Here is a 27,122-nt window from a genome sequence, read left to right as displayed (position 1 = left end):
TAAGAATTGTTTTCTATAATTTAAATATAAATCAGACACGTCAGAGCAGATGAGTCTTGTTGCTAAGATTGATAAATGTTCTGGCATCACTGATTTTATCATATTTGTCTTTATAGCTTATTACATGCAGACGATCCTGCTCTAACAATTCTGCTGTGTTCACTTTCTAGGGACTACAGCCTCTATAACACAGTAGTGCATATGCTAAAAGAGCAGCTTAGAACTAGAGCTTTGTGTAAACATTAGATTAGTAATATGTTCTCCCTCCTCCATGTGATAACCATTGGAGTGCCAATTGCAAGCTATTAGACTACAAATAAGTGTTTATGTACCTGGTATTAGACTTAAAATCCATTTTTATAAAGAGCTTTTTTCATTCACCAGAGACCAATTTATGAGTTTGAAGCTAGTATGGACAATTTATAGCAGATGCTGAAGCTTGCTGGTATGCTATGTATTCATTGTGTGAGCTATACATACAGCAACTTGTGCTCCTCAGCCTAAGAGACAGAAAGGATATAAGTGCATTCCCCTGCAAAGATCTTTCTTTCCTATTCCATGGAAGAGTGATTGATTCCATGTGTATTTTCTCAGACAGCATCAGTGAGCAGAATAATCCATGTTATATTCTGCAGTCATTATCAGGATGGGGTGCATATTTAGCCACATTAAAGTTTTATTAGACTTAATAAAGAATAATCGCATCCACTCATCTTTTCATCCATCATAGATAGGTATTTACAGGGTATTTCCCATACATTGTTCTGTGAGTGTCTGGAATACATTATGAGCCCGCTTTTCTCATAAATGTCACTAAATTCTCAGAGATACCAAATCACATTTGTTCCATCGCGATCCAATTCATGTTGTTCCAGAACTTTCTGGGGGGTAACACCTGGCTGCTCCACAGTATCCACAATTCACAAGGAAATTATTAACCTCTGCCTCAGTTCCAATGTTATTTCTCCTGAAAATAAAAAGACAACCATACATGATTAAAAAGTGGGGACGGGTATTTTTATTACAGGACTAGTATATTAAGATAAAATAAGATAATCCTTTATTAGTCCCACAGTGGGGAAATTCACAAATTAAGTTTTGTCAAATATTATGTAGTCCAGATATATGTAGAGATATGCTGTATTATTATATGTTTATGTTGTATGATATTGACAGCAATGGAATGTTTTATAGCAAAGACCTCAACACTTCTGAAGAGTGGGGGTGGGGGGAATAAAAGTAGAACAAGGTTTTAACTATTAAAGGACATCTATCACCAGGATGAAGGATTATATGATAGATCTGTGTAAAAAGTTCTACTTTTTTTCCTCTTCTTAACTTAAAATGTCCACTAAGTCCACTAAATGGCATCCTATTTGACCACCCGTACTTATCCTTTTGTGGTTCTCATTCCACAAAAAGGATACTGGTGAAACCAATATTTTTTGAGTATGACGCCTCTTTCAAATCATTGTCAAAATATCAACCATAGTGATCCTTTAATAGATATAAGGACGACTCTGTAGGTCAGGAATCTACTATGCTAGATATTATATTCTTATATTCTATTATATCAATCTATCTCTTCTTTACCATGTTATCTTTCTAGACATGCACCCTGACTAAAACAGTTTGTAATACAAACACACATAGGCATACGTAAACATCATAGGTCAGAGCTGCCATCAGGAATTTCAGGGCTCCATGAAGAACTATAAGTAAATGTTTCAAATATTTTTATAACTCTACCCAATTATACTAAACTCTGCCTCCCACCCCCCAGCACCTAGAGGTCGGTTGGGAGGCAACCTTAAAATCTTAAATGGGAACCACCATTTTTATTGCAGATTCGGATTCACCAGGAAAAATTATATTGATTCAATCTACGATTGAAGTCATCATTGGAAGATGGTGCTGTAATCACCTAAAATCAAAATGGGTAAAAAATTGTTCAAAAATAGGGATATCTTGAGAAATATACATTGGAACAAAGAACAAAAAATTTGTGACAAATATTTCTTAAAACTCTATCCTATGATACTAAAGATGACCCTGTATTTTAACCATGAGGGTAAGGTGGAGGAGGGGAGTAATATATAATATATATTATATATTTAAGAACTCCACAGTTTTTTCTCTATTAAGATATATAGATAGGAATATAGAAGGACATCATTGTGATCCCCTCACTGTCCTGGGTAACAGGTTAAAGAGAATTTGTGGGCCTAAATATTCATGACAGGTTCCCTTTAGTGAAATCAGCTCTTTGACCATGATCTGCTTTACTGTTTAGGGGTCCTGACAAATTGTAGCTTCAGATAATTACAATTCTAGATATAATACAATGGGGGATATTGTAATTCTTTTGTCCCAAAAGTTTGGGATTTACTTAATCTGTTATTATTTAATCTTCAGCTATGACTCAAAAACAGACTATTTGGCATTGGGAGCTGTGAAGAACATTTCACTTAACATCTCCATCTCTAACAAAGGAGATGATGCATATGACACCAATGTCTTCTTCAACTTTTCAAGAGAGTTGTTCTTTATAAAGATGTGGCAAGAGGTAAGTTTTTTAACATTTTTTTTAAACAGAGGCTAAGTTTTGAATCCATGCCAATATTGGTTTGAGGAATAAACTTCACCTCTGACATCATGCTGATACACTGAATATCTGAGAGGACATCTAAGCTGCTTTCTAGTCCTATAGGGATTTTACCCCAAAATTATTGGATGAAGTATGAAGGATATTAGATCACTTCATATAGGGGCACAATGACTCTCCTTGTGAGCACTGTTAATAAATCATGGTGACATGATATGCATTTGGGCTTTCTTATCTTGGGCTCCCACTAATAAGGAAATAAAATTTGTAGTATAGCACATTTCTTTGCAGTTTTGTATGCAGAACTGGCACAAGCTCAATCAGTTAAGTTTACGTTTCAAGGCAATCCTAAGATTTCTGGCATTTACTTCTCTTTTATTTCACCTTGAAGAGAGATTACCAGGAAAATGTACAATAGTACTGCTGAATTGTGTAATGATATTGATTTCCATAAAGCACTACCTAAATAAAAGAGAGCAGCTTATGTACCGTACAGTGGAACACAACCAAGGATGAGTTTTTTTCCTGATCAGATTCAGCATATAACTATTGTGTATCTGAGTATCACAGTACACAAATCTGTATCCAAAACCTATGATTAATTTGACAATTCTAAAAATGAGCCTTTACAAATCATAAAACATTGGATTGTAGTACACTTGTATTATCACTTACACAGTGTCCCTGGATTAGCATTTTAGAAAGCCAAGAAAATACAATTTATTATTATTATTATGACCACAGTTCTTTTTGCTTTTTGGACAAAGAGAATCTGTCTATGGGACCTACTTATGTCTAAAAGTAATATCTTGGCAAGTTTTGCACTCCCATTCAGTTGGAATTAAATTGAGAACAGGAAATCAGCATGGTGTTCTTTTTAAATTTATGTATCATTTTCGTTTTTACTTTTGTCTAGAGATAACAGTATATTAAATGTAATTTTATTCTTCGGTTAAAATGTTATACTTAAGTTACATTTATATGATTTTATAAAAGTGTCACAATGTAGATTTTGCAAACTTTATTACTGTAGACTCACTATGGGGCAATTTTTATTATTATTTCACTAGAATGTGTGTGTGGTGTTGCTTTGCAGTTTTTTCTGTTTCATGACCGGTTCTGTTTTATGCCTGAAATTGCGACTTTTTTTGCAATATCTATATTTTGCATGTCACACTCTTATCTAAAAAGGCAGATTTTTGTCACTTGCCCATGGGCAACTACAGTCAGTGAAAATCATTCTGTGCGCTGAAGGTATCTCCTAACCTGAACCTCTGATCACCGGAATAAACGCAGCATGTCAGTTAATTCCAGTGAACAGAGATTCGGGAGATCCCTTCAGCACATGGAGTGATTTTTACTGACTGTGCTCGCTCGTGGGCAAGAGGCCTTGTCTTTAATTAAAGTATTTCCAATCTACAGTTGAAAACATTTGTAAACAAAACACCTATTTCCTTAAAAATGTTATTTAGGTACATCGACATGTATAATTCAGACAAAAAGGCTCTGTGTACATCGAGATTAGAGCTAGACTGTATCAGTGAGATATCATACGTACATATGCCAATAGACAGATAGACGAATCAATTATCTATTTTAGGCGACAATGCAGATCTTTTACAATGCAATGTATGTAAACAAGGGAAGTTGGTAACAACCCTCATTACAATAACAAGGGCAAAAAGACAACCGGACATAAAATTACAAAAATTAAGACGGGTGGGAGGCAGTGGCGTAACTAGAAGCTGATGAGCCCCAGTGCAAAGTCTGTGCCGGCCCCCCGACTATAATGTATGGTTTATAGTAATAGTCTTCTCATATGGGAAAGTGACACCATAAGGGCCCCCTAAACCTCTTGGGCCCCAGTACGACCGCAACCTCTGCACCCCTCAAGTTACGCCCCTGGTGGGAGGTGTGAAGAGAGGAAAGGAATAGGAGAAGAGCAGGTAGGGAGAGAGGGGAGGCTAGGAGAGTCAGTATCTCATCCTTTCTTGGTACAATAGGTGGTCACCGACACACCCTACACAGGTCTAACCATAACTGGAGCTTATCGATGAAGAGCTGCTTGCGGCAATCTCTTGGCTCTGTAATCAACCCACAGTTGCCAAGTCTTCACAAACCGTTCTTGGGTGTAAGAAGCCCAGCTTGGTAGTTCCTCCTTATGGCGGATCTGTGCTACCTTATCTTCCCACATGGAGATGGGTGGTGTGCTTGTTTGCAACCAGTATAGTGGTATTAGAGATTTTGCTGTCGCAATGAGGTGTGTAATGAGGGAACCTCCCGTTAACTTGGTCCCTTCTGGTGTTATGCCCAAGCAAATCAAGGGTAGAGATAGCTGTAGGGTGGACGAGCAGATAGACCAGATTCTGCTCTGCACTTCTACCCAGAAGGTGGTGATTAATGAACAAGACTACCATACGTGTGTATATGTGCCAAAATCTTGACCGCACCACCAACACTCCCCGGTTGGGTGCAAATACAATGTCTTATTATCCATGTTCCTTTTGTCATTGAAGAATGCACTATCACATATATCACCATGCATCAGATAAATATGGTGTGAAACTAAGACACAAAACAACGTATGAGCTTGCTCACAAAATAAAAAAATATATAAGTCGGGCTACTGGTATGGGGGTTAATAATATGAGCAGATTTGTAGAAATTTTGGAGGAGTCTTCAGCTAAAATTGATCAAATAGCACAGCAAAACTTAGGAGTTGAAGGTTAGTATGTCAAAGAACTTGTTGTGTACTAGTAGCAAGATCCTGTTTTTATTTTCCAGTGGTTTATTCTATGTAATTTGGGGTAGTTTTCTAAAAAGTTAGATGGACAGTCTTTTACTGTAACAGATTTATCACTCTGTCTGATGCTGGATGATAAAACTATGATAGTATAAAACTGTCTAGAGAAACTTTGCATCTATAGTTGGCTTAATTTTAACTAGAAAACGGTTTCAGAATGATGGTGTATTTGCATAGATTTTGGTGTTTGACTCTTTTCCCTAAGAACAATGCCACCTTTTCCACAGAATTCTATTGTAGTCAAATGATAATCTGCGCTAACTGTATAGGGGGTTAGGCTAAGATATAGCTGCCTCAGTCTGAATCTGCTGATTTGTATTTAACTTCTGAATACTTTTCCATTAACTATATATCTAATGGAGAAGCACACAGCCAAAGCATTTGGAAAGTCTTCAGACATTTTGTACATAATGTTATGATGTGGCTTTGTGCGCATGAATTTTTGGCGCACGCGCAGTAAATCCTCTGAGCGCGCTCATTCAGAGGCTTCCTACCGGAAACTAATCAGGCGTCATACCTGACTGCACAGGTGAGAGGGTGACCGCGGGTGGGCTAATCCCCCAACACATGCACATAAAAACGCCAGTCTAACTCCCTGTCCACACTTCCCCTGATGAAGTCACCGTGAGTGACGGAACGCGTGGGGTGGACACGCTCATTCCCTGGTTGCCTGGGTTCCTTTGTACAGCTATGCTGACTTCAGGTTTTTGCATTTAGGATGGTCTGTGTGGTTATTATGCCCTGGCTATGTTGAGCATATATTGTCTGTACTTATATCGATTATTCTGACTATAACATTATTGTTTACCTATATGCACTTTATTGTATCATATGAATTGGGGATGTTTATCTTCACCTCATTTCTGTGTGTATTTGAGCAGTAACCCTCATGACTATTGGAACCAGGGATGGTTGTTGGTGAGTTTATTACACTCACCACATCGAGTTCTTTGGTGTAGTGACTACACCTTTTAATTGTTTTTATATTGTCTGTATGGTCTTTGTTGTTTGTAAATTAATAAAGTAATTTTGAAATTTATTTTTGGGTTGTTATGGCACATCTTTTCTTGTGAGTTTACATGATGTGGCTTTGTGCTATAATAAGGTAAATGCCAGGTTTTTCCTCATTATTCTTGTTATGTCTTATTTTATTTGTATCTCATAGGTTTTGAAAAGCTTGTCAATATGATGGTACAATATAAATAAAGATCTATTTTTTTATTATTATTATGATACAGAATATGTGAAAACTAAAATATTGCATTGACATATGTACACAGATCTTTTACTCAGTTGAAGCAGCTTTGGCTGCTTAGTTGATTACAGCTTCCTCTCTTTGGATTTTGTCCCCTGCAGTTCATTTTCTGCTGTTAGGTTCGACTGTTAGTGGATAGTTTAAAATATATGTGTCAAATATTTTTAAAAAAACTCTCCAATGGGGGTGGGGAGGAGGGCAACTTAAGCATTGTGTAATACCTTCTTCCTCCTGTATGGCCCCCACAATTTATAATGCGGGACATTGTGGCAGTATAGTGTCCTGATTTTGGTTCCCAAACTTAGTAATGACCCATGAGCATTTAACTCCACTTTTGCATTTAGACACTCATTTAATAATAAACCGTCTAATTACCCTTCCTAGTATATGGTTCCATACATTACAATATTCCTCTCTCCTGTGTCACTTGTACTTAATAATGTCACCCATTGTGCCACCCACCCAATAAATGTTAAATAAATGTAGCCTGACTCTGTTCTATAATGCCACACACTTAATCCATGTATACCCCTCTAATTCCCTCTCACTGTAATACTAATACTAATACTAAAGAATACCCCCTCAAAGACCCTACACTTTACACCCCATCATTGTGACCCCCTTCCTAATAGCGCCCCCTCCCCAATTGGTTTCTCCTTCCTAATAATTCCCCGATTGTGGCTCCTGTCCTAACATTGCTCACTGAAAGGAACCCCTACCGAAAAAGCGCCTTCCCTCTAAATCCCCGAAGGCCACAATATTAACCACTCTCTACAGTAACGCCCCCCCCCATCCAATAATGACCCCTCTATATAGAAATGCCACTAGTCCACAGTAATGCCCCCTTTATAAAGTAGGGCTCCCAGTCCACAGATATGGTAAGCCGATAATACAGTTCCAGGGTAGTCTCATAAACACTCCAGGGACTGCATCTGTGACTGATTCAGATCTGGTGATGATAACTTACATCTGGGAAGACTGATTTATAAACTATGACTGTATAGCAGATTTGTACCATTGACCATATAGCTCCCCATCTATATTGTATACATCTGATTTTTGTTTTATGTTATTTACAGTCTTTGAAGAAGATCTGGTGTCAAAACCAAAAAGTCCCTATGAGGCTTATTTACTAAGGGTCCGTCAAACTTCATGACGTTTTCAGGAATTGCATGGCTGGGACAGGTATTTAGAAGGGGATTGTGTCGCACGCGATCGGATTTTGGCGCAATCGCGCCCGATTTCATGCGGCATAAATGGGGGGGGGGGCGTCGGAAGATCTAACGGATTCGGACTGAGGGCGGGATTTAACTTTAAAATTGTCGCCAGACATGCACTTACATACACCGGGAAGAAAAAGGTGAACAACGGCCGACCTGAGCGGCAAGAGTGAATTGCGCCAGAGTGCATTATCGTCGGAACAATACACTTTGGGTGAACTCCTCGGACAGGTAAGTAACTGTGCCCCTATATGTTTGTTGTGTTTTACAAATAAATTGTGTGCCAGGAATGACATTATCTGTGAATTAAGGGAGTTTGGCCCCTTTCTGAAGGATGATAAATGAGCAGCCTGGAATTAGTTTTCAAGAGCACATCACTCCTCCTAAACTATTCCTAGAGCGCTATTTTATATTATATGGTAAATTACAAAATGTGTATTGGGCAAAACCCATGTTGCTACGTCGGGGAAGAGTTTTGCCAAATGTGCCTACAATGTGTTTTAAAGCATTAAGGCATAGTGAGAGTTCCAACTCCTTTGACTCCAGTAAAACAGACCTGCTGTATCAACAATAATCATGACTAAAATAGTTTGGGATAGCATAGAGATTGGGAAGGGTGAAAGGTGGTGGGGATTTAAAATTAAAGGGAGGAATTTATATTTCAGATAGTTGGAAATATACTATACTGTGGAAATATAGTTGCACAAGTCAATTTATCACACTTGCTGTGATCATTGTGTGTCATGTAATAGTTTTTGACCTTCTAGAATATATTATACTAGCTGCATATCCCGACATTGCCCGGAATAGTTAATAACTGCTCTTTGCTATAACAAAATAGATATATAATCTTTTTTGTTAACCAATTCTATCTATGCATCCCTGCCTGTCACTCTCCCTGCCTGCTGTCTCTCTCTCAGTCACTCTCCCTGCCGGTCTTTCTCTCAGTCACTCTCCCTGTCTGTCTCTCTCAGTCACTCTCCCTGCCTATCTGTCTCTCTCAGTCAGTAATTCTTCATGCCTGTCTTTCTCTCCCAGTCGCTTTCCCTACCTGTCGGTGTCTCTCTGTCATTCTCCCTGCCTTTCTCTCAGTCACTCTCCCTGTCTGTCTGTCTCTCAGTCACTCTCCCTGTCTGTCTGTCTCTCTCTCAGTCGCTCTTCCTGCCGGTCTGTCTCTCAGTCACTCTCACTCTCTCTCTCTCTCTCTCTCTATTACTCTCCCTGTCTGTCTCTCTCTGTCACTATGCAGGCATAGGAGGAGGAAAATAAATGGCACTCACCACCTTAGAATCTTCTTAAATGTTTATTCGTGCATACTCACAAAAAAAAACTAACATGGTACTGTTAGTGCAAGGGAGACGGTGGACAAGAAGTGCAGGACATCTAAGAAGATTCCAAGGTGGTGAGTGCCATTTCTTTTCCTCCTCCTATGCCTGCATTCACACATGGTTTTCTGCAAAAGTGAAATAGAGCACCACGGAAATCCTAAGGATAGTTTGATTGTCAATACCTCCATTTGTCGCCATATATTTATGTATTCTGGAAAAGCTTGACAAGTTTGAAGCAGTAGCCAATTCACACGCAGCTCTTTTTTCTGCTCTCTCTGTCACTATCCCTGCCTTTTTTTCTGTCACTTTCTATCCGTCTCCCTGCCTCCATCCATCTCTATCCTCACACATCTCTATCGTCTTATGCTCATTGCCTATAGTAACAAATCAAAGCTCATATTAATTAACTGTGGCAAAACAGCAACCAAGGGCTCAGGGCTCAGCTTCTAAATGCCACAGCAGCAGCAGACAATGGCTCCTGTATATCGTGGGTAATAAGTGGATTTTGAAAAGTGCAGGGTGAAAATTGCGGCTCAACATTCCCCGAGTCACAGAGATCGACTGTGCAAGATTTGGTGATTGTAAACGCGATGGTGCAGATCCCTTTAGTGGACATATAGACTCACACACATTCAGCTTTATATATTATATTGTACAGGCGGTCCCCTACTTAAGAACACTAGACTTACATACGACCCCTAGTTACAAATGGACCTCTGGATATTAGTAATTTACTGTACTGTAGTCCTAGGCTACAATCATCAGCTGTAACAGTTATCATAGGTGTCTGTAATGAAGCTTTAGTGTTAATATTGATTCTTATGACAACCTAACATTTTTAAAATCCAATTGTCACAGAGACCAAAAATGTTCTGGCTGGGATTACAATGATAAAATATACAGTTCCGACTTACATACAAACTCAACTTAAGAACAAACCTACAGACCCTATCTTGTATGTAACCCGGGGACTGCCTGTATTATGTTATATTTCAGAGTCTACTATATGTAACTTTGAGAGGATAAGTGTACATAGTATTATATGTGCTTCTGACCTCTATACTTGCAGCAACACCTTCATATAAGCTTCATGTTTCCCTTTACCAGCACAAATAAATGTTCTATTTATACAGCATGCCTGTATGTGAAGATCAACAACAGCTACAAGAACCATGTTAGTTTTGGATGCAATTCTTGAGGTTTTGCTTATAAATCTAGAAAATCAGTTCATTTTGGTATGTGCTATATGTCAGTACTTAGCCTTTCAGTTTGCTACTTAATATGTCTACTTTTGTACAAACCATGCAGCATTTATTACAGAAACATTCATTTTACAGTCAGCTCAGTATGTACCGTATTTATGTATGTTTGCCCAAATCTTTATATATAATTATGAAGAAAGTAAATGTAATTTGTGTTTGCTTTCTCCATTTCAGTTAAGTCCAATAGGGATTCAATAGTTGAATCCCTATTGGCCCCACCCCTTTAGGTGGCAATAATTTGGTGCTTAAAAAAGGTGGCTACAGAGCAGGACAACTATGCTGTTAATAGATAGGAGCATGAAAGTAATCATAGTATAGACAGGTGTTCCAAAAGGTGCTATGTTCATAGACACTTACAGTACCTTGCAATATTTAAACCCCTTTATCCCACATCACTCTCTATTCTTTACTTGCCACATCATGTCGTATTGGGCACTTAAAGTAATGAGTTATTTATGGCTGAAGAAAGAAGGCACTTTCTATTACTTATCTTTCTAATAGTATGCCAAAGGAAATTATTTTGTTCAGCGTTTGCCAGCTACCAGTGTTACCAGTTTAGTCTAATTTTCTGCTATTGTGGTAGTGACCATGGGCAACATATCTGTGAATGTTCCTGTGCTTTTGACTTTTGTATACAGTACTGATGCTAAAACTAACAGAACAGCTTTGTCCCACTTATTTCTAGCATCAATTTTCAGTGAAATATTAACTGTGTCTGGAGCTGTTTTGTGAACCAAGTTTTGTCCTTTTTTAGCTTTTGTTTGGTTTATTGCCATTTTATTGTTGATGATACAAGTTTCTTAGCAATTAAAAGAATGTTACGGTAAGCAAAGAGAGCAAACTTAATCCATCAAGCTGGGACATCACACAGTTTCTCATATTCCCATTAAGTTTTTATCCAATACTCAGCAGCGCAGTATTACACTCCCACCAACTATGTCATTTATGGAAAAAAAAAAACACCAAAAAAGCTGAGAATGAGTAAGGGAATCTAGGAGAGCAACCTTCTGGCACATCTTGCAGAAAGTGACGTGATCTAAATGTTATTCACTGATGTGCAGTTTGACTTTGTGCTCTGTAGTTGTAAAAAAACATGTAGCAGTTATATTTACAAATAAGAAACATTGTAAAGTGACAAAAAAATCTGAAAAATTACACTAGTCTAACTTTTATGCTTTGTGTCATGAGATATACTCCAAAGACTTATGATCATAGTTCTAATGTAGTTCATGGATAGTTCCCATATCTGTTATTCCATCAGCTTTTTTGCATACTATCCAGGTTGCACATGAACCTTAGTGGAGCATTCTAATAGTACCAATCTAGCGGATGGGATTTAAATGCACAATGCATGAAAAATCGATTTACAATGCGGAAAATCAGATTTATAATTGTAGCTTTAACACTGTGTAAAAAGAAAAGATTATGGCTGATACTATACTGTTCTTTGATTTTATTAGTACTGACCTATAATATTCAATAGGTTATGTCAGAAATGCGATTTTGGAATGCATGTTCGCAGGCTTTATTTTAAACATGCATAAGGTCACAGCATGCTCTACTTGAAAATCAAATGAGTTTGGGGACTTGCATCTCCTCACCCACTACAAGGAGTATAAGAGGAGTGCAGGAACCAAATCAACTCTGGACCCATAACAGAGAGGGCTGTAAAGGATTGGAAGATTCACAAAACAAGAATTGGAAGTCATTATTACGTATTTATAATCTCTTCATTGTGAACAATGCCCTATGGACTGGATGTTGAATACCACACAACTTCAGGTACATTTAAGGGAGGTGAGAGGCACCCAGATGTGAAGTCAGACCTCTGGAGACTGGGGTACCTCAGATGGAGTGGTCCACACTTTCTCTTGGCCTGAATCCCTTTAAAAACCTGTGGCATTAGCTGAGTTTCTGTGTTGAGGCTCATAACTCTTTACCCCAGAATCTCAATTACCTGAGGGTCACCCTACAAGTAGAGTTGGATTCAGCAGACAATTAGTTGACTTGTTAACACCATGAGACCTCGGTGACAAAATGTAATTGATACTTAAGGCCACATGGCAAGTTATTGAGACACGGGCATGTTTGGGTGGGTGTACTAAACACTGTTATTGTTTGAATACATTTTTTGAGTAATCACAATTGCATGCTTCCTTCTAAATGACCTCCTTTCCTGATACATTTCATAGGAAAGCCAAATATCCCTAACTTTTTTTGAGTAGTGTATCTTATTTTTTAACAAAATAAAGTGTGAACATAATTATAGAAACAGTTCCATAGAGAAAAAGGTTTTCTTACTACGGGGTTGATAGGGTTGAGTACACACAGGCTATCCTTTGCCTCGTTCTCACTTCCTGTTATACCATAGAAAGAGAATGGTTGTACATGAGGTAGGGTGTAGTCAGTCTGTCTAGAAGTAGAAAGAAGGGATGCATTATATGAAGAGAAGGGTCAGTCTGGAATGAACATTTCAGAACAGTAGTAATTGCGGCAGAATTGTGCTATAATAACGCTTGTTTTTGGGCAGGGTTATGATTAGATTTCCTGATTGTGTTATCTTATTACATAAACTTGTCCCCTTTATGATTATGAATAAGAAATCTCTAATCCTTAGTTATATTTCTAGTAATGTGTCTCATCTGTAATTTAACCCGTTTAGAAAGTATCATAGAGTTTGGTGAAAACAGGGTGTGTCTGTTATATTTCTAATGAGATCATGGAATATGACAGGAAAAGTCTGACTCAAGCCAAGAAAAAAACGTCATGTTGCAAATTTCCTTTTCTTTAGCAGTATTGTGCTGTAACTAAATTCATAGTAATATAGAAATCTGAGAGCCAATGTAATCAATAGTAAATCATTATTAAAATAGTTAGGTAAACACAGCCTATGTTTTATAGTATGTAGATTCAGTTGAAATGCTGTTCACCAAAGTAAAACACGAGGCGATCATTGTGGCAAACTTCATAGTATCTTACGTGCTAGGGCAGTGGTGGCGAACCTATGGCACGGGTGCCAGAGGTGGCACTCAGAGCCCTTTCTCTGGGCACTCAGGTCATTGACCCCAAAACAGAGCTCACCAAACAGGACCAAAGTCACCAAATCTTCCTGCGGACGTAGGCAATTTAAGAGATGCTGCAATCATCGCTATTTTAAAACGACACTTCATTGGCTGTTTGGAACTGCGGTAAAAGTGAGAAAGTGTTGATAGAACTGCAGTATCTTTGTAGGTCATCCTACTGGACCCTACATTCTTACTGTACAGAGAGACCCTGGTGAGAAGCTACAATGATAGTATGAATGTGCCCTCCTTCTTTCAACTGTATTAGTGGCCTCAAGGGGCCGATACGATTGATAAAATGCAATGTTGGCACTTTGCGGTAAATAAGTGGATTTTGGTTATTGTTTGGGCACTCGGTCTCTAAAAGGTTCGCCATCACTGTGCTAGGGTGTGCAAAAGTGTGAGAGGGATAGAAGAGAGGATGTTGCTGGTAGTATTAACAAAGTCTGTAGGTATTTGGGTTCCTCTCTACAGCTCTGCGCTGAGCTCTGGATGCAACGAGCTGCAGTATGAAAGTGGTGCTGTTACCTTTGGGATGGCTGGGCCTTGTGGTGAACCACAACTTTACTTACTTACCTGTGACGGTCTCAGGTGGACACGAGAGCTGCCACAGGAACGGACTACTCTCTGGCGCTTATTACATAAACTTGTCCCTTGTCTCTCTTCTGGGGGCCGCTGTAGATGTTTTAGGGGGACTGCACAATGTTTGTGGCGGTCAGCACTGCTGTCTGGCAAGACCCTTGATGATAGGGAGGTGCAGGTGGAATGGACAACAGGGAGACAAGGAGGAGGCGGTGTGACAATAACTGTTTTACCGATAACTTCAAGACACTTGTACAGTTCAGTTGCATATAGATTTTATTAATGGCAGGCTTGAAGGAGTCACTGTGCTTGTGTGTGGAGAGATCAATGGTTTTCTGATACCCTAGTTCAGTGGTGGCGAACCCATGGCACGGGTGCCAGAGGCGGCACTCGGAGTCCTCTCTGTGGGAACCCAGGCCATGCCCCCAATATAGAGTCCACCAGACAGAGGTCAAAGAATTCTGGGCCAACAATTCTTCCTGTAGAAAGGGACCCGGGAGAGAAGCTGCAATAGCCCAAATTTGCCCTCCTCCTTTCAACTGCCTTGGTTTCCTTAGCAATAAATTACTGCCTAAATTGCTGTGTTGACACTTTGCCATATATAAGTGGCTTTTGGTTGAAGTTTGCGCACTCTTGATCTAAAAGGTTTGCCATCATTGCCCTAGTTTATCCCTACATGTGGGAGGCTGGTGGGCACTGTGATCCTATAATTCTGGCTTGTGCAGGGACAACCCCTATGGTACTTGAGTCACCTGTAAGCTAGGGAGCTTTCTGATTAAGTATCTAAGCAAAGCCAAAAGCTACTACTTGTGGTTCCTAGAATAATTAAAAGGTTGTACATCTTCCCCTTTGAATCCCAGAAAGATATGGTGCAGAGAACTAAATATACTCTGCCAACTAATATATTCAAATCCACTTGGGTTGAGGATCTCCCACTAAGTAGTGGTACCTTTCGTTTTGGTGGAAAACACACCTGGCGAATCTTCTCTTACTCTCACTTTCAGCTGTCCCCCTTGGTCTCCATTTTCCCCTTGTCAGCAGCAGACATACATATCTGGCTAAAACTTGTTTACCAAACAACCTACTAACTAAACAAATACTCCACCCCTTCCTGTTACATGTAGGGGTTGTGGGTGTGGCCCTTATTTGCATGCTTCCTCTACCTTCCATCAGGTTCTAGGAAGAACTGTAAAGTACTAACTCTACCTAAAGCAGTTCCCACCACAGACTGTGGGTGTCACTGTTGCCAGTTTGTGTGTGTGTTGTAGTTTTAATGTAACCCATTCTCTGCCCACCAAGGGCAGTGGTACAAGGAATACATCACACAGTTTACATAAGAACATTTTACTTGATGAATCATATAAAATACCACCTGTGCACAGATGTCATCCTAGGTCCAGTGGTGGGAATTGCTCTCTAGTACACTACAAGTGTGTTAGTGTCCTGGGTCATAGAAATGATCATTGGCATTTAACCCTTTTAATAGTTTGGTCCATAGTGAGTGGAGGGAATAGGCTTCCTATTGGCATCTTGAAAAGCAGGCCCTCATACTATAAAATTCCCCAAAAAACTGAAAAATTAAAGTACGGACTCTTTGTATGCAACTACTAATAAAATGGCCATGCAGGGATAAAACAAGACAATTATAAAGTGTTAAACAGGTGTTGCCTGACGATTACCAGCACAATGGCAGTCTGTTCTCTTGACCCCACTGTTCCTGAGCAATCAGTGCCATTAATTTTGGCATCTAATATGGGCCTCTACAGTAACAACTGCCCTCTTAACAGAGGGCTAAACTATTAATTGCAAAAATTTGCAATTAAAGAATTTTCCTATTGCATCAGTAGAGAAAAATTATTAAATGATCCAAGCAGTTGAAAGGGGTTATATGTTATGAAAGGTACACTTTAAGGTCTGGCACAAGGAACAAGCCAAAACCTTAAGTGCAGCTTTCATAAAGCAACAGCTTCTTGGGTAGAAGTTTAAACTTTTTGCCAGATTATTTTGAGAAAATTCAGTACAGATCTAGCCACTATGTCAGTTAGGTGTTATACTGTCCAAAACATATGCCCTTTGTGTAGATATTTACAGCCCACACTTAGAAAACTACTACTACACTACTACAGGAGAATGTAGTAATAGTCAGCATGGGCTTACTTCGTTATCAGAGTAACCTGATCTGTTTTAAATGAAGAGGTGAGCAGATGCTTGGTAATAGGAGCTGCTGTAGATATTGTGCATTTGGACTTTGCAAATGTATTTGACAATGTTCCTCATAGATAGGTCTATTGGTTTACTAGGAATTGTTTGCAAATGGATTGAAAACTAGCTGAAGGATCGTATCCAGAGACTTGTGGTCAACAATACCTACTCAGAGCAGAGCAAAGTGGTATGGACTCTCGAGATAGGGATGTAATATTACCGATGCACAAGGCATTGGTTCAGTCACACCAGGAATATGTAGTTTACCTCTGGGAATCAGTTCATAAAAACAATGCCCTGGAGATGGTAAAATGAAGAACCACAAAATGATAAGGGGTAAGGAGAGTTTCAGTTATGAGGAAAGATTAAAAGACTTATTTAGTTGAAATGAAATGACTAATGGGCGAAATACTTAATTTATGTAAATATATAAATGGTTCATACCAAAACATGTTGGAAAGTTATTCCAGGTTAAATTACATAAAAACAAAAGGGCACTGTCTAGAAGAAACAAGGTTTAATCTGCAGAAGAGACAAGGCATATTTACTGTGAGAACTGTGAATCTGTGGAATCTGGAGCTGGTCACATCAGGGTCCGCACATAGCTTCAAAAAGGGTCTCTATGACTTTTTACATCAAAATAACATTCATGGTTATATTATAATATAGAACTGTGTTCCCTGACATCCCTTCCTCATCTCATCCCTTTCTTTTCGTTTGTTGAACTTGATGGACAAGAGTCTTTGAAATGTCATCACATCCTAATCCTAGAAGAATCTCATGGGGATAATAAAAGCTTCTCGTCAATGGATCGACTCCCACTAAGATGTCATCTCTGCATTTTTTATTCTCCACATGCCTCTCAACATTTGGCAAAGTCCAAGACTCCCAGAGAGGCCTGTTTAAGGTTGACTGTGGGGTAAGACTGTGGTCAACCAGATACTGCTAACTCATAAGTGACACTTCAAGCACACAGTTTAGTACTACCACAACAAATTTGACTAACATAAGCACATATGTACACCACTACCATACTCACTGCTGCTCAGGGGCGAACTGGGAATAGTAGAAGTGGCCACACTCTGTGGGTGGGGTCAAAACAAGTAGGGGTGACCATGTGACGTGAATGGAATTACTAAACTCAACACAAACTGTTTATATATAGTCTAAATCAACATACTAAATTGTAAAATTGTAAATCTACTACTACTATGCAATATAACACCATCAACCAGTCTCCTGTATATAGCCAGACAGTCCCCCCAAGTATACAGCCAAACAGTCCCCGCCAGTATATAGCCAGCCAGTCCCCCATTATACAGCCACCCCGCCCCCTGTATATAGCCAGCCAGCCCCCACCCACAGTATATAGCCAGCCAGCTCCCCCCGTATACAGGCAGGCAGTCCCCCCAGTATGCAACCAGCCCCCCTGTATATAGCCAATCATTCCCATGTATATAGCCAGCCAGCCCCCCCACTATATAGCCAGCCTCCCAGTATACAGCCAGCTATCCCCCATTATATAGCCAGTCAGTGCCGCCAGTATATAGCCAGCCCCCAATGTATATTGCATGTAAACATCTCTAAGAGACCCCAAAATGACCTGGGGTTTTACTCATGACTTTCACGACTCATGGTCACTGATTAACTATAAGTTGCTATCACATAAGGCACTAGACTCACATATCACGTCTTTCCGCTGGGTTTTCAAAATTCTACCGTTTTGCGCCGAATTGCCCCGGGTTTTTGGAGCACGTGATCGGATTGTGTCACATCGGCGCCAGCTTGCATGCAGCGAAAAAAGGTGCGTGGCCGTCGGAAAACCCGATGGATTTGGAAAAATTGCGCTATTTAAAAAAAAAAAGTGTCGCTTGACACACACTTACATGCACCAGGAATAGGATGGTGAACTACGGCAGACCTCGGCGCATCAGCGACACCTGGTGGACATCGGGCGCACGACCTTAGTGAATCGTCGCAAGACCCGAATCCTCGTTGGAGAACGTGCAGCTGGATCACGACAGGACCGGGTAAGTAAATGAGCCCCATTCACTTACTTGTGGTCTGGAACCACTTCGCAGTAACTGTGTCTCTACAGACTGTAAACCACACGATTCCCTCCTTACCTCACTAAATATGATACATTTTTAGAGTTATTGTGTTGTTGGTGGATTCACTTTGCAGCAGATAAAACATACCATAGATCTAATCTGGATTTATATTGAGGCACTGCAAAGGTAATATTGAAAGGTTGGTTAATGTTGTGTGCTGTTTCTTACCTCCATATGTGGCAATGACCTGCAGGATGGAGACACAAAAGGGAATAACTGGCATTTGGAGCACAGACATTTTACTTTTATTATTACCTTTTATATTACCTTTTTGGCATCATGAAGCATGATGACTGAGCCTATTTTGGAAACTACACCCCTCCATGATTTAAGATTTGGGTATAGTTAGCATTTTAACACCATAGTAAAAAATATCCATTATGTCATATTCTGCCCAGCTCCTGCCACAGGAGACAAACACCCCAAGAATCATTATGTGTGTTCTCCTGGGTACAGCAATACCCCATATGGTGCAATAATCTACAGGCTGGGCACACAGCAGGGCTTAGAAGGGAAGGTGTGGCATGCGGCATGATGTATAAGCTGTGCATAGTACATTAGGGTAAAATCTACATCTAAAGGTCCAGGGATATGTGATGAATACAGAAGCACTCTTTCATACATTCATAGTCCTCGCTTCACAATGGTCAATTGTGTCCTTCCGAATGCCTATTTTGGAGCACACCCTGCACCTTTTGTGCCGTTCCCTTCTTGGCAGTTTTGGGAACTTTTCCTGGAAAGTTCTGCCCTGCTACAATACATATTGTGGCCTCGCTTCCAGAAGTGCATGCACTCCCCCCTTCCTGGTCTCCAAAAAGAAAAAACTTAATACCCACCTCTTAAAATTCCTGAAAAGTTCCCCTCTGGCCTGCACATCGATGCAGCACATAAGAATTATAAGAGCCATCTGAATGATGTGCATGGCCAGCTTCTTGAACACACCCTCAATTTCTGCATGGCGTTGTAAGGCTGAAGCACCTGGGCCCATCAAGTCAATCCCATGTACTTGTTATAATCCAGTATGCAGTCAGGTTTGGGGGCTTCTGTACTGGTACTTCGTACTGGGACAGGGGCGCTGGTGTGCCCATGTATTGCTGTTAATACAAGAACCTCTCTTGTTCTTGTACTTAACACACAGAGTTGCTGCATAGTGCCCTGCTCTCATGCCTTCTAATTTTTTGCCCATGCAGCGACTAAGGGAGACCTCTCTGATTTCTGCGTACAGTGCCGCATGCCGCAGTATTTCTGGAAGCGAGGCACTTGAATTGTGTAGTGCTGGTGTAGAAATTGTCCAAGTAGAGGTGGTAGCCCTGGTCCTGCAGTGGGTTCACCAAATCCCACACTATCTTCGCAGTAATACCCAGGAAGAGGTGGGGGGGGGAGGCATTCTGTGGGCACTATAATGGAGGCTTCTCTTCATATACCCTGAACTTGTAGGTAGACCCTGATGTACTTTTGCACAGCTTATACATCTTCACACCGTACCTTGTACCAGGGACTCGTCTATGACCACATATTTCACGGAGGTATATGCCTGGGCAAACTTGGCACAAAAATGATCTAATATGGGCCTGACCTTAAATAAACGATCATAACTGGGGTCATCTCTGGGTGGACACGCTCGTTTACTAAGGGTCCGCGGATTTGACAAACCGTGGGATTTAACATTTAGAAATGTGTCGCAAGACACGCACTTACAAGCAGCGGGAAGAAGCAGGTTGCAGAAGCGACTGATGCAGGAACTCGGGGGCACGATCTTAGTGAATCGCGGCAGACCCGAATCCTCGTCGGATAATGCACCGCAGGTTCGCAACAGGAATGGGTAAGTAAATATGCCCCTATGTGTTGTCGATGTAGTGCATAAACCTATGGATGGCTTAAAAGCACATCCTGCTCATTGCCATTTGGAACATCGGGGTGTGGTTCAAAATGTCTGTGCTGCAGTAATCCTTGATTGATGGCTTCTTTACAAGCCCCATAAGAAGTATTATGCCCCAATACTTCTCCATCTCTGCTGCAGTGACAGGGGTCCACCTGTAGGGTTGTGCATAATATGAAGTGGGGTTTTAGGCAATATGCTGTGCAGTGTCAAATTTGATTCTAGGTTGGCCCAAAAAGCCTGGTACCTGAGGGGTAAAATTATCTGGGGCTACCCATTTAGGGTTAGTGGAAGCCCAAGGCACTTCTCTAGAATAAACCTTACGGCGCCTTCTCGGGTATTGTCCCAGGTCACTAGAAGATGAGGAAGAGGGGATGTAGCAGGGTACATGATCCCCACTAGCTGACTCTGTGTCAGCGACCAGCATTTTGTATGCCTCCAACATGGTGGATGTTTTCTGAGACATTGTACACAGAGAAATAAGCTAATGTGCACCAGAAAAATGAGATAATGTGCACCCAACTACACTGATAAACCGCCTAGCCAGAACACAGTAAAATTAGATAATGGGGCACATTTACTTACCCGGTCCCTGCGCGATCCCTGAGGTGCGTTGTCCGTCGAGGATGAATTCTGCCACGATTCACTAAGATCATGCACCCGAGATCCTGCATGTGTCGCTTCCCCGCTCCGGTCCGCGGGAGTTCACTTTCTTCTTCCTGGTGTATTTGACTGCATGTCTTGCGACACGGGTGACGGATGTCTTGAATCAGTCAGGTTGTCCGATGGCCACACCCCTGATTTGTGTCGCATGAAAGTGGGCGCGATTGCACCAAAATCCGATCGCGTGTGCCAAAAACCCCTGTTAAATGCGGCGCAAATTAGTCGGGAACGCCGGCGGAAATGCAGCCCACGGTCCCATAGTAAATGTGCCCCACTGTGTAGCAAACTACACGGACAAGCCGCACAAATAGCATACAGAAAAATGAGATAAGTGCACACAACTATGGCTTCACCTACGGGCACTTGACAAAAATAATACCAGACACCAAAAGAAAAAACCTATTAGCACTGTGCAAAAAGACACTATCACTTAACTTGCCCTAAGATGCCCTAACTACTGCTAAAGATACTGTGCAATGCTACTCAGACTGTGCACTAAAAAGTGTGTCCAGTGCAGAACAATGCTAACTGCGCGCACTGAAAAGTGCGTTTGGGTTCAGAAGGGACAGACAGGAGATGGGATAAACGGAGGACAAGTGTGATCATGCAAGGTGATCACACAGGGAACACACAGGATGCAGGAGGGAACGGATAGGGATCAGACAGTGTAATAGTGATTTTGGTGTAACAGTAACGCTCAGCTCCTCTCTCCAGCGATACTAAACCAAATTGGTGTTACTGGAAGGAGGAGAAAGTAGATAAAACCACGTTTTTAACCGGGTGACGTCAGTAGGGGATTTTCTTGCCTCCGTCACCCGAGTCCCATCACAATATCACCATGTTATGTAATTCACCGTGTGCTGAGCAACAATCGCAGGAGCATGTGCCGTAGTAGTACGTTGCAGAACGCCAAGGGGTTAAGAAAATTGAGGATAAATATACTTTTTTGGCCGCTATGGTGAGTGATTCAGTTGCTTCAGAATTACACTGTGCAGTTATGTGTTTTTACATACTCCTGAAATGACAAGTCTTAAAAGTCTTGGAACTCAAGCACTTTTTCCTGGATCCATGAGCGGTCTTCCCATAAACTAAAATAAATATCAGGCACTATATGCTCCCTCTTTGCTGGAGGGAATTTTTTCTATTCTTTTTTTAAACTTTATTCCTATGGATGTTCCTCAATTAGAATATGGTTCCTAGACAAGCAAATCTTAATAAAAGGGTGTCTTTTATGAGAGAGGAGCACAGACAGAGGCTTTACTATGATGTCATACATGATACCCTGGAGAAACCTGCCTCTTTTAAATGCATTCCATGTGTTTATGCAGCAGTAAAGGCCAGGTTCTGTTCCTTAGAATGACATGATTCTGTTGTTTGTCCATTCCCTTGGCTGCATAATTTATTTAACTCTGTAATAGATGGTTGAGGGTTTATTCCTAAAATAATTCGGAATCATCTTTTTTGGAACCCCTCTTTATGCTGTTTCTCCTAGTGATTTATGAATGAATTGGGGACACAAAATACATAGGGACATTACGTTTTTTTCCAAAGTAAAAGGTATTTGCTATACAAGAGGTACCCTACTTAAGGACACCCAACTTACAGATGCCCCTTGTTAAAGACGGACCCCTCTGCCCCCTGTGACCTCTCTGGATTCTTTACTATAGTCCAAGACTGCAATGATCAGCTGTAAGGTGTCTGTAATGAAACTTTATTGATTATCCTTGGTCCAATTACAGCAAAACAATTTGAAACTCCAGTTGTCACTGGGGCAAAAGAAAATTTTGTCGGGATCTACAATGATAAAATATACAGTTTTGACTTACATACAAATTCGACTTAAGACCAAACCTATGGAACCTATCTTTTATGTAACCCGGGAACTTCCTGTACTTGGATAGTTCTAAGACTGGAATAGTTGTTACTAACTGTCGCTACCTGCACACGAACATGTGCTGTTATCAGGCTGCAAACAATGGATCGGTCGTCCTTTCTTGTTGACCTGTGTCATCAGTGTTTTATTAGTTTCTGAGCTGTATATCCGCAAAATAGTCCTTGGGTCATCCGTAGGTTATCCATTTTTGTGTAACTGCATACAAATAGAAGGCTGGCAAAGCTGTCACTATCTTGTTCCAAACCCCTTGAAGGCTCAATTAATTGTGGTAAATAGCAACCTCAAATACAGACCAAATTCGTAGTCTCCACACTGGTGAGTGTAAAACATGTAAAATGAATGTGTCATTGTTCAATCCAGTTAGTACTCGGGCAAAAACGACATGCATTTGCATGTAGTCTAAGGCTAAAAAGAAAAAAAAAATTATAATAAAAGACCCTAAAAATTGAAATCACTCTCTTTCCCTAGAACTGATATAAATATAAATAAACAGTAAAAATCATAAACACATTAGGTATTGACGCATCCAAAAACACCCAATCTATCAAAATATACGGTTTTTCACTGCATTTAACCCCGTTACAGAAAATAGCGCCCAAAGTCTAGAATGGCACTTTTTTGCCATTTTGAAAAATGTAAAAATATCTATAAAAAGTAATAAAAAGGTCGCACAGTCCTAAAAATTATATAATTGAAAACATCATCAAAAGTTGCAAAAATTGACGCCACCCACATGTGGCACATGTCATTTGGGGTGCACAGTGAAAGCCGTAAAATCCAAGCCCACTAGAAAACATGTGTTTTTTCACTATTTTCACTGCATTTGGAATTTTTTTCCCACTTCCCAGTACGTGGCATGGAATATTCAATACCATCACTATGAAGTGCAATTTGTAACTTAGAAAGCAAGCCATGTGGGGAGTGAAAAATGGAAATGAAAAAACACGAAAGGGCCTGGTCCTTAATAGGTTAACAGACAGCATTTGGATGCTGGTAGTCTGTGGCCCTTTTTTAATGGACTTATTGGGGGTCATTTACTAAGGGCTCGATTCGCGTTTTCCCGACGTGTTACCCGAATATTTCCGATTTGCGCCGATTTTCCCTGAATTGCCCCGGGTTTTTGGTGCACGCGATAGGATTGTGGCGCATCGGCGCAGGCGTGCATGCAACAGAAATCAGGGGGCGTGGCCGAATGAAAACCCGACGGATTCGGAGAAACCGCCGCATTTTTTTAAAAAAAGTGTCGCTGGACACACGCTTACCTTCTGTTAAAAAAATGAATACATTGAAAAGTGTTAAATTTGTTGTGTGCAGCTACCCTAAAAGTGATGTCATATGCTTTTTATGTATAAATAGAAATGAATAGTAAATGTCCTAAATTACTCCACAACTAAACAAGTTAATTAGATTTATTTGGACATAATCTTAATCTAGGGTCTAATTTGGGGACCATGGGGCGTTTCAACTGACGTTGCCTGAAACTACTCCTAGTTAGTTTAACTTGTAAAAATATGTACTGTATTCTGTTGTTTTGAATTTATTTATTAACCTTAAAATAGGGAGTTCAGATATGGGACAGTGTTCCTTGGAAATATGACAGGAAATGCTGAATAGTTATAAGTTACTTTATATGTAAACACTGATGTTCCAACAACCAATTTGTCATAATATGTGTGTGTATTATTGTGCTACTCCCCATCAACTTTAAGCTTTAAAATATTGAACAGCTACTGTTGAGAGTTATTTCGTGTCCCATTGTTCCCAAAATCTGTTTTTGTAGCTGTTGGATACCAACTGCTTTTAAAAGTCTATTTGAAGTGCTGTTCTTAGATGGCCATGGTCCACATGGATATATTATCAGAGAATGCATTCACACTATGTTGCAACAATGCCTCTTTCATAAAATGTCCTGTTTTATGTACTTGTATTGCACAAACATACCATTAAGCATGGCACAAAGATTATAATCAGTTCCTGTCCCCAGAATTGTTTTTATTAAAGGCTTGTTGGTTTAATAGGCTGGACTTGATGGACTGATGTGTTTTCCAACCTTATTTTCTATATACATGAGCTCTAGTGTCACTTTACATTTTAAATACAGGCCACGTACATACTGTAATATTTTCTCTACTGAGAACATTTTGCATGTCAGTCCAGTAGTCCCCAAATGGATTGATAGTAGTGTGCATGTTTGATGTTTGAAATAGTACTCATGCTTACTATGGTCATCCAGGTTAGATAATGATTCATACCTCTCAATTTTTATGATAGCAAAAGAGGGATGAAAGATGTATTTCCATACAGTATAATACCATCCTAATGCCCACAAATAATGTCTCTTTTGGCTCACCCACACTGTAAAATGCCCCCACTTCGCATTGTAGCCCAATTTTCCTGTTCACATTGTGGCCCGCTGTTCCTGCTCATATTATGGCCCTATCCTCCTTACTAAGTGTCCTCTCTTCTGTACCATACATTTTGTCCGCAACTCCTCATATTTTGGCCCACCAGCTTCCTCACCTCCTCCTCACATTTTGCCCCTCCTCTTTCATATATTATGGCCCCCTCTTCCTTTTTAAAGTCTGCCCCTTCATTTTCCTTATATTGTGGTGCCCTCCGCCTCCTTATATTATGGTCACTCCTCCTCACATTCTCACCTTGTTGTTGTATAATATGAAGGAAAAACAGATACTCACCTCTCCTAAATTCCTGCGCAACCACCCTTTTTCCTCCTCTGAATCTGGCAGGAACATCATCACATTGCACCTTATAGCAACTGCTGCACAAAGACACTGCACTACAAGTATGAAGCTGGAACTGGTGCAATGAGTGCAGAGTAGCTTCTTAAAGAGAAACTCACAAGTCTAAGAGAACCTGAATTCTTGCTGGTTAGTAGGTGATCAAATTTCATATTCCATGCCATAAAAGGCAAATTCATTATTTTAAAATAGTACAATGTGATTGATATTCCTGATTTTCTTTCAGATTAGGTCTCTCACAGTTGAAGTATACTTACTATAAAAATTATAGACCTCTCCATTCTTTGTAGGTGGGAAAACTTGCAAAATGGTCTGTGTAAAAAATACTTATTTTCCCCACTTTACTTTAATAGCAAACTACCTTTAAATTCAATGGGGCAGATTTACTTACCTGGTCTGTTCGCGATCCAGCGGCGCGTTCTCTGCGGTGGATTCGGGTCCGGCCGGGATTCATCAAGGTAGTTCCTCCGCCGTCCACCAGGTGGCCCTACTGCGCTGAAAAGCATCTGAGCCGGGCTGAGTGAAGGTAAGCGCGTCCCAAGCGACACTTTTATTGTTTTAAATGCGGCGGTTTTTCCGAATCCGTCGGGTTTTTCGTTCGACCACGCCCCCAATTTCCGTTGCGTGCATGCCGGCGCCGATGCGCCACAATCCGATCGCGTGCGCCAAAATCCCGGGGCAATTCAGGGAAAATCGGCGCAAATCGGAAATATTCGGGTAACACGTTGGGAAACCGCGAATCGGGCCCTTAGTAAATGACCCCCAATGTGTAAACATTAGACCATTTCATAAACCTGTCATGTAGTAAAGTCCAACATAAATGATGCCATTATTTACCCTATTTTATGTAAAATAAAGCAACTAATCATATGTTACATAATTCAAGCTTTTCACATTTTACTGAGTTTAAACAAATTCTAAACTAGATTTACAATAATATACAGTCTTGCCAAGGGTTGAAAGCCTTTTGTATAAATAGTTGATTGAATCAGTAACATAATTTGTAGGTCATACTGTATTTGCCATGCATAGAGAGCTTTTAATATAAATACATAACAATGCATCAGATAAGATGTAGACACTATAGGGAATGATAAAGTTTTTCTTGGGATTTCACAACTGTTGGGCAAGTGTTACATTTGATTAGTTATTTAGATAACACTGGCCCATGCTGAACATATTAGTAATATTGTATATTTTTATTCTTTCTTTTTCACTAGTTATTTATTTTATGACTCACGTGCTGTCAAACACTATTATACATTACACATTGTGGGTTGTAACATGTTCTGTATCAATGCCTGAGCTATATCTGTACTCCATCACCATATGGCAATATACTGTACGCAGTAGATAGTTGGGAGTTATGCGATGGGATCGATATCAGACCTTGTGAAGAAAAGGTTTGCTAGAAGTTGTAGATTTACCAAATCTCTGAATTGCAACAGTCTGAAGGTTTATTCCTTGAAGAATTGCTGATCTTTAGGATAGGTTATT

General features: G+C 40.2%; 1 protein-coding gene across 2 annotated transcripts in view; it reads left to right on the top strand.

Annotated features, from left to right (window-relative positions):
* ITGA9 (integrin subunit alpha 9) overlaps window positions 1–27,122 on the top strand; it is a 262,270-nt gene that overhangs the window by 166,095 nt on the left and 69,053 nt on the right. For both annotated transcript variants that reach the window (XM_072153171.1, XM_072153172.1), the window contains one exon: window positions 2,416–2,566. In XM_072153171.1, coding sequence (XP_072009272.1) covers window positions 2,416–2,566 — 151 coding nt within the window. The remainder of the gene's footprint in view (window positions 1–2,415; window positions 2,567–27,122) is intronic.

This window comes from Engystomops pustulosus, chromosome 5 (assembly GCF_040894005.1).
Source record: "Engystomops pustulosus chromosome 5, aEngPut4.maternal, whole genome shotgun sequence".
NCBI classification, from domain to species: domain Eukaryota; kingdom Metazoa; phylum Chordata; class Amphibia; order Anura; family Leptodactylidae; genus Engystomops; species Engystomops pustulosus.
Note: the sequence above shows the minus strand (reverse complement) of the source record. Positions and strands in the feature narration are given on the sequence as shown.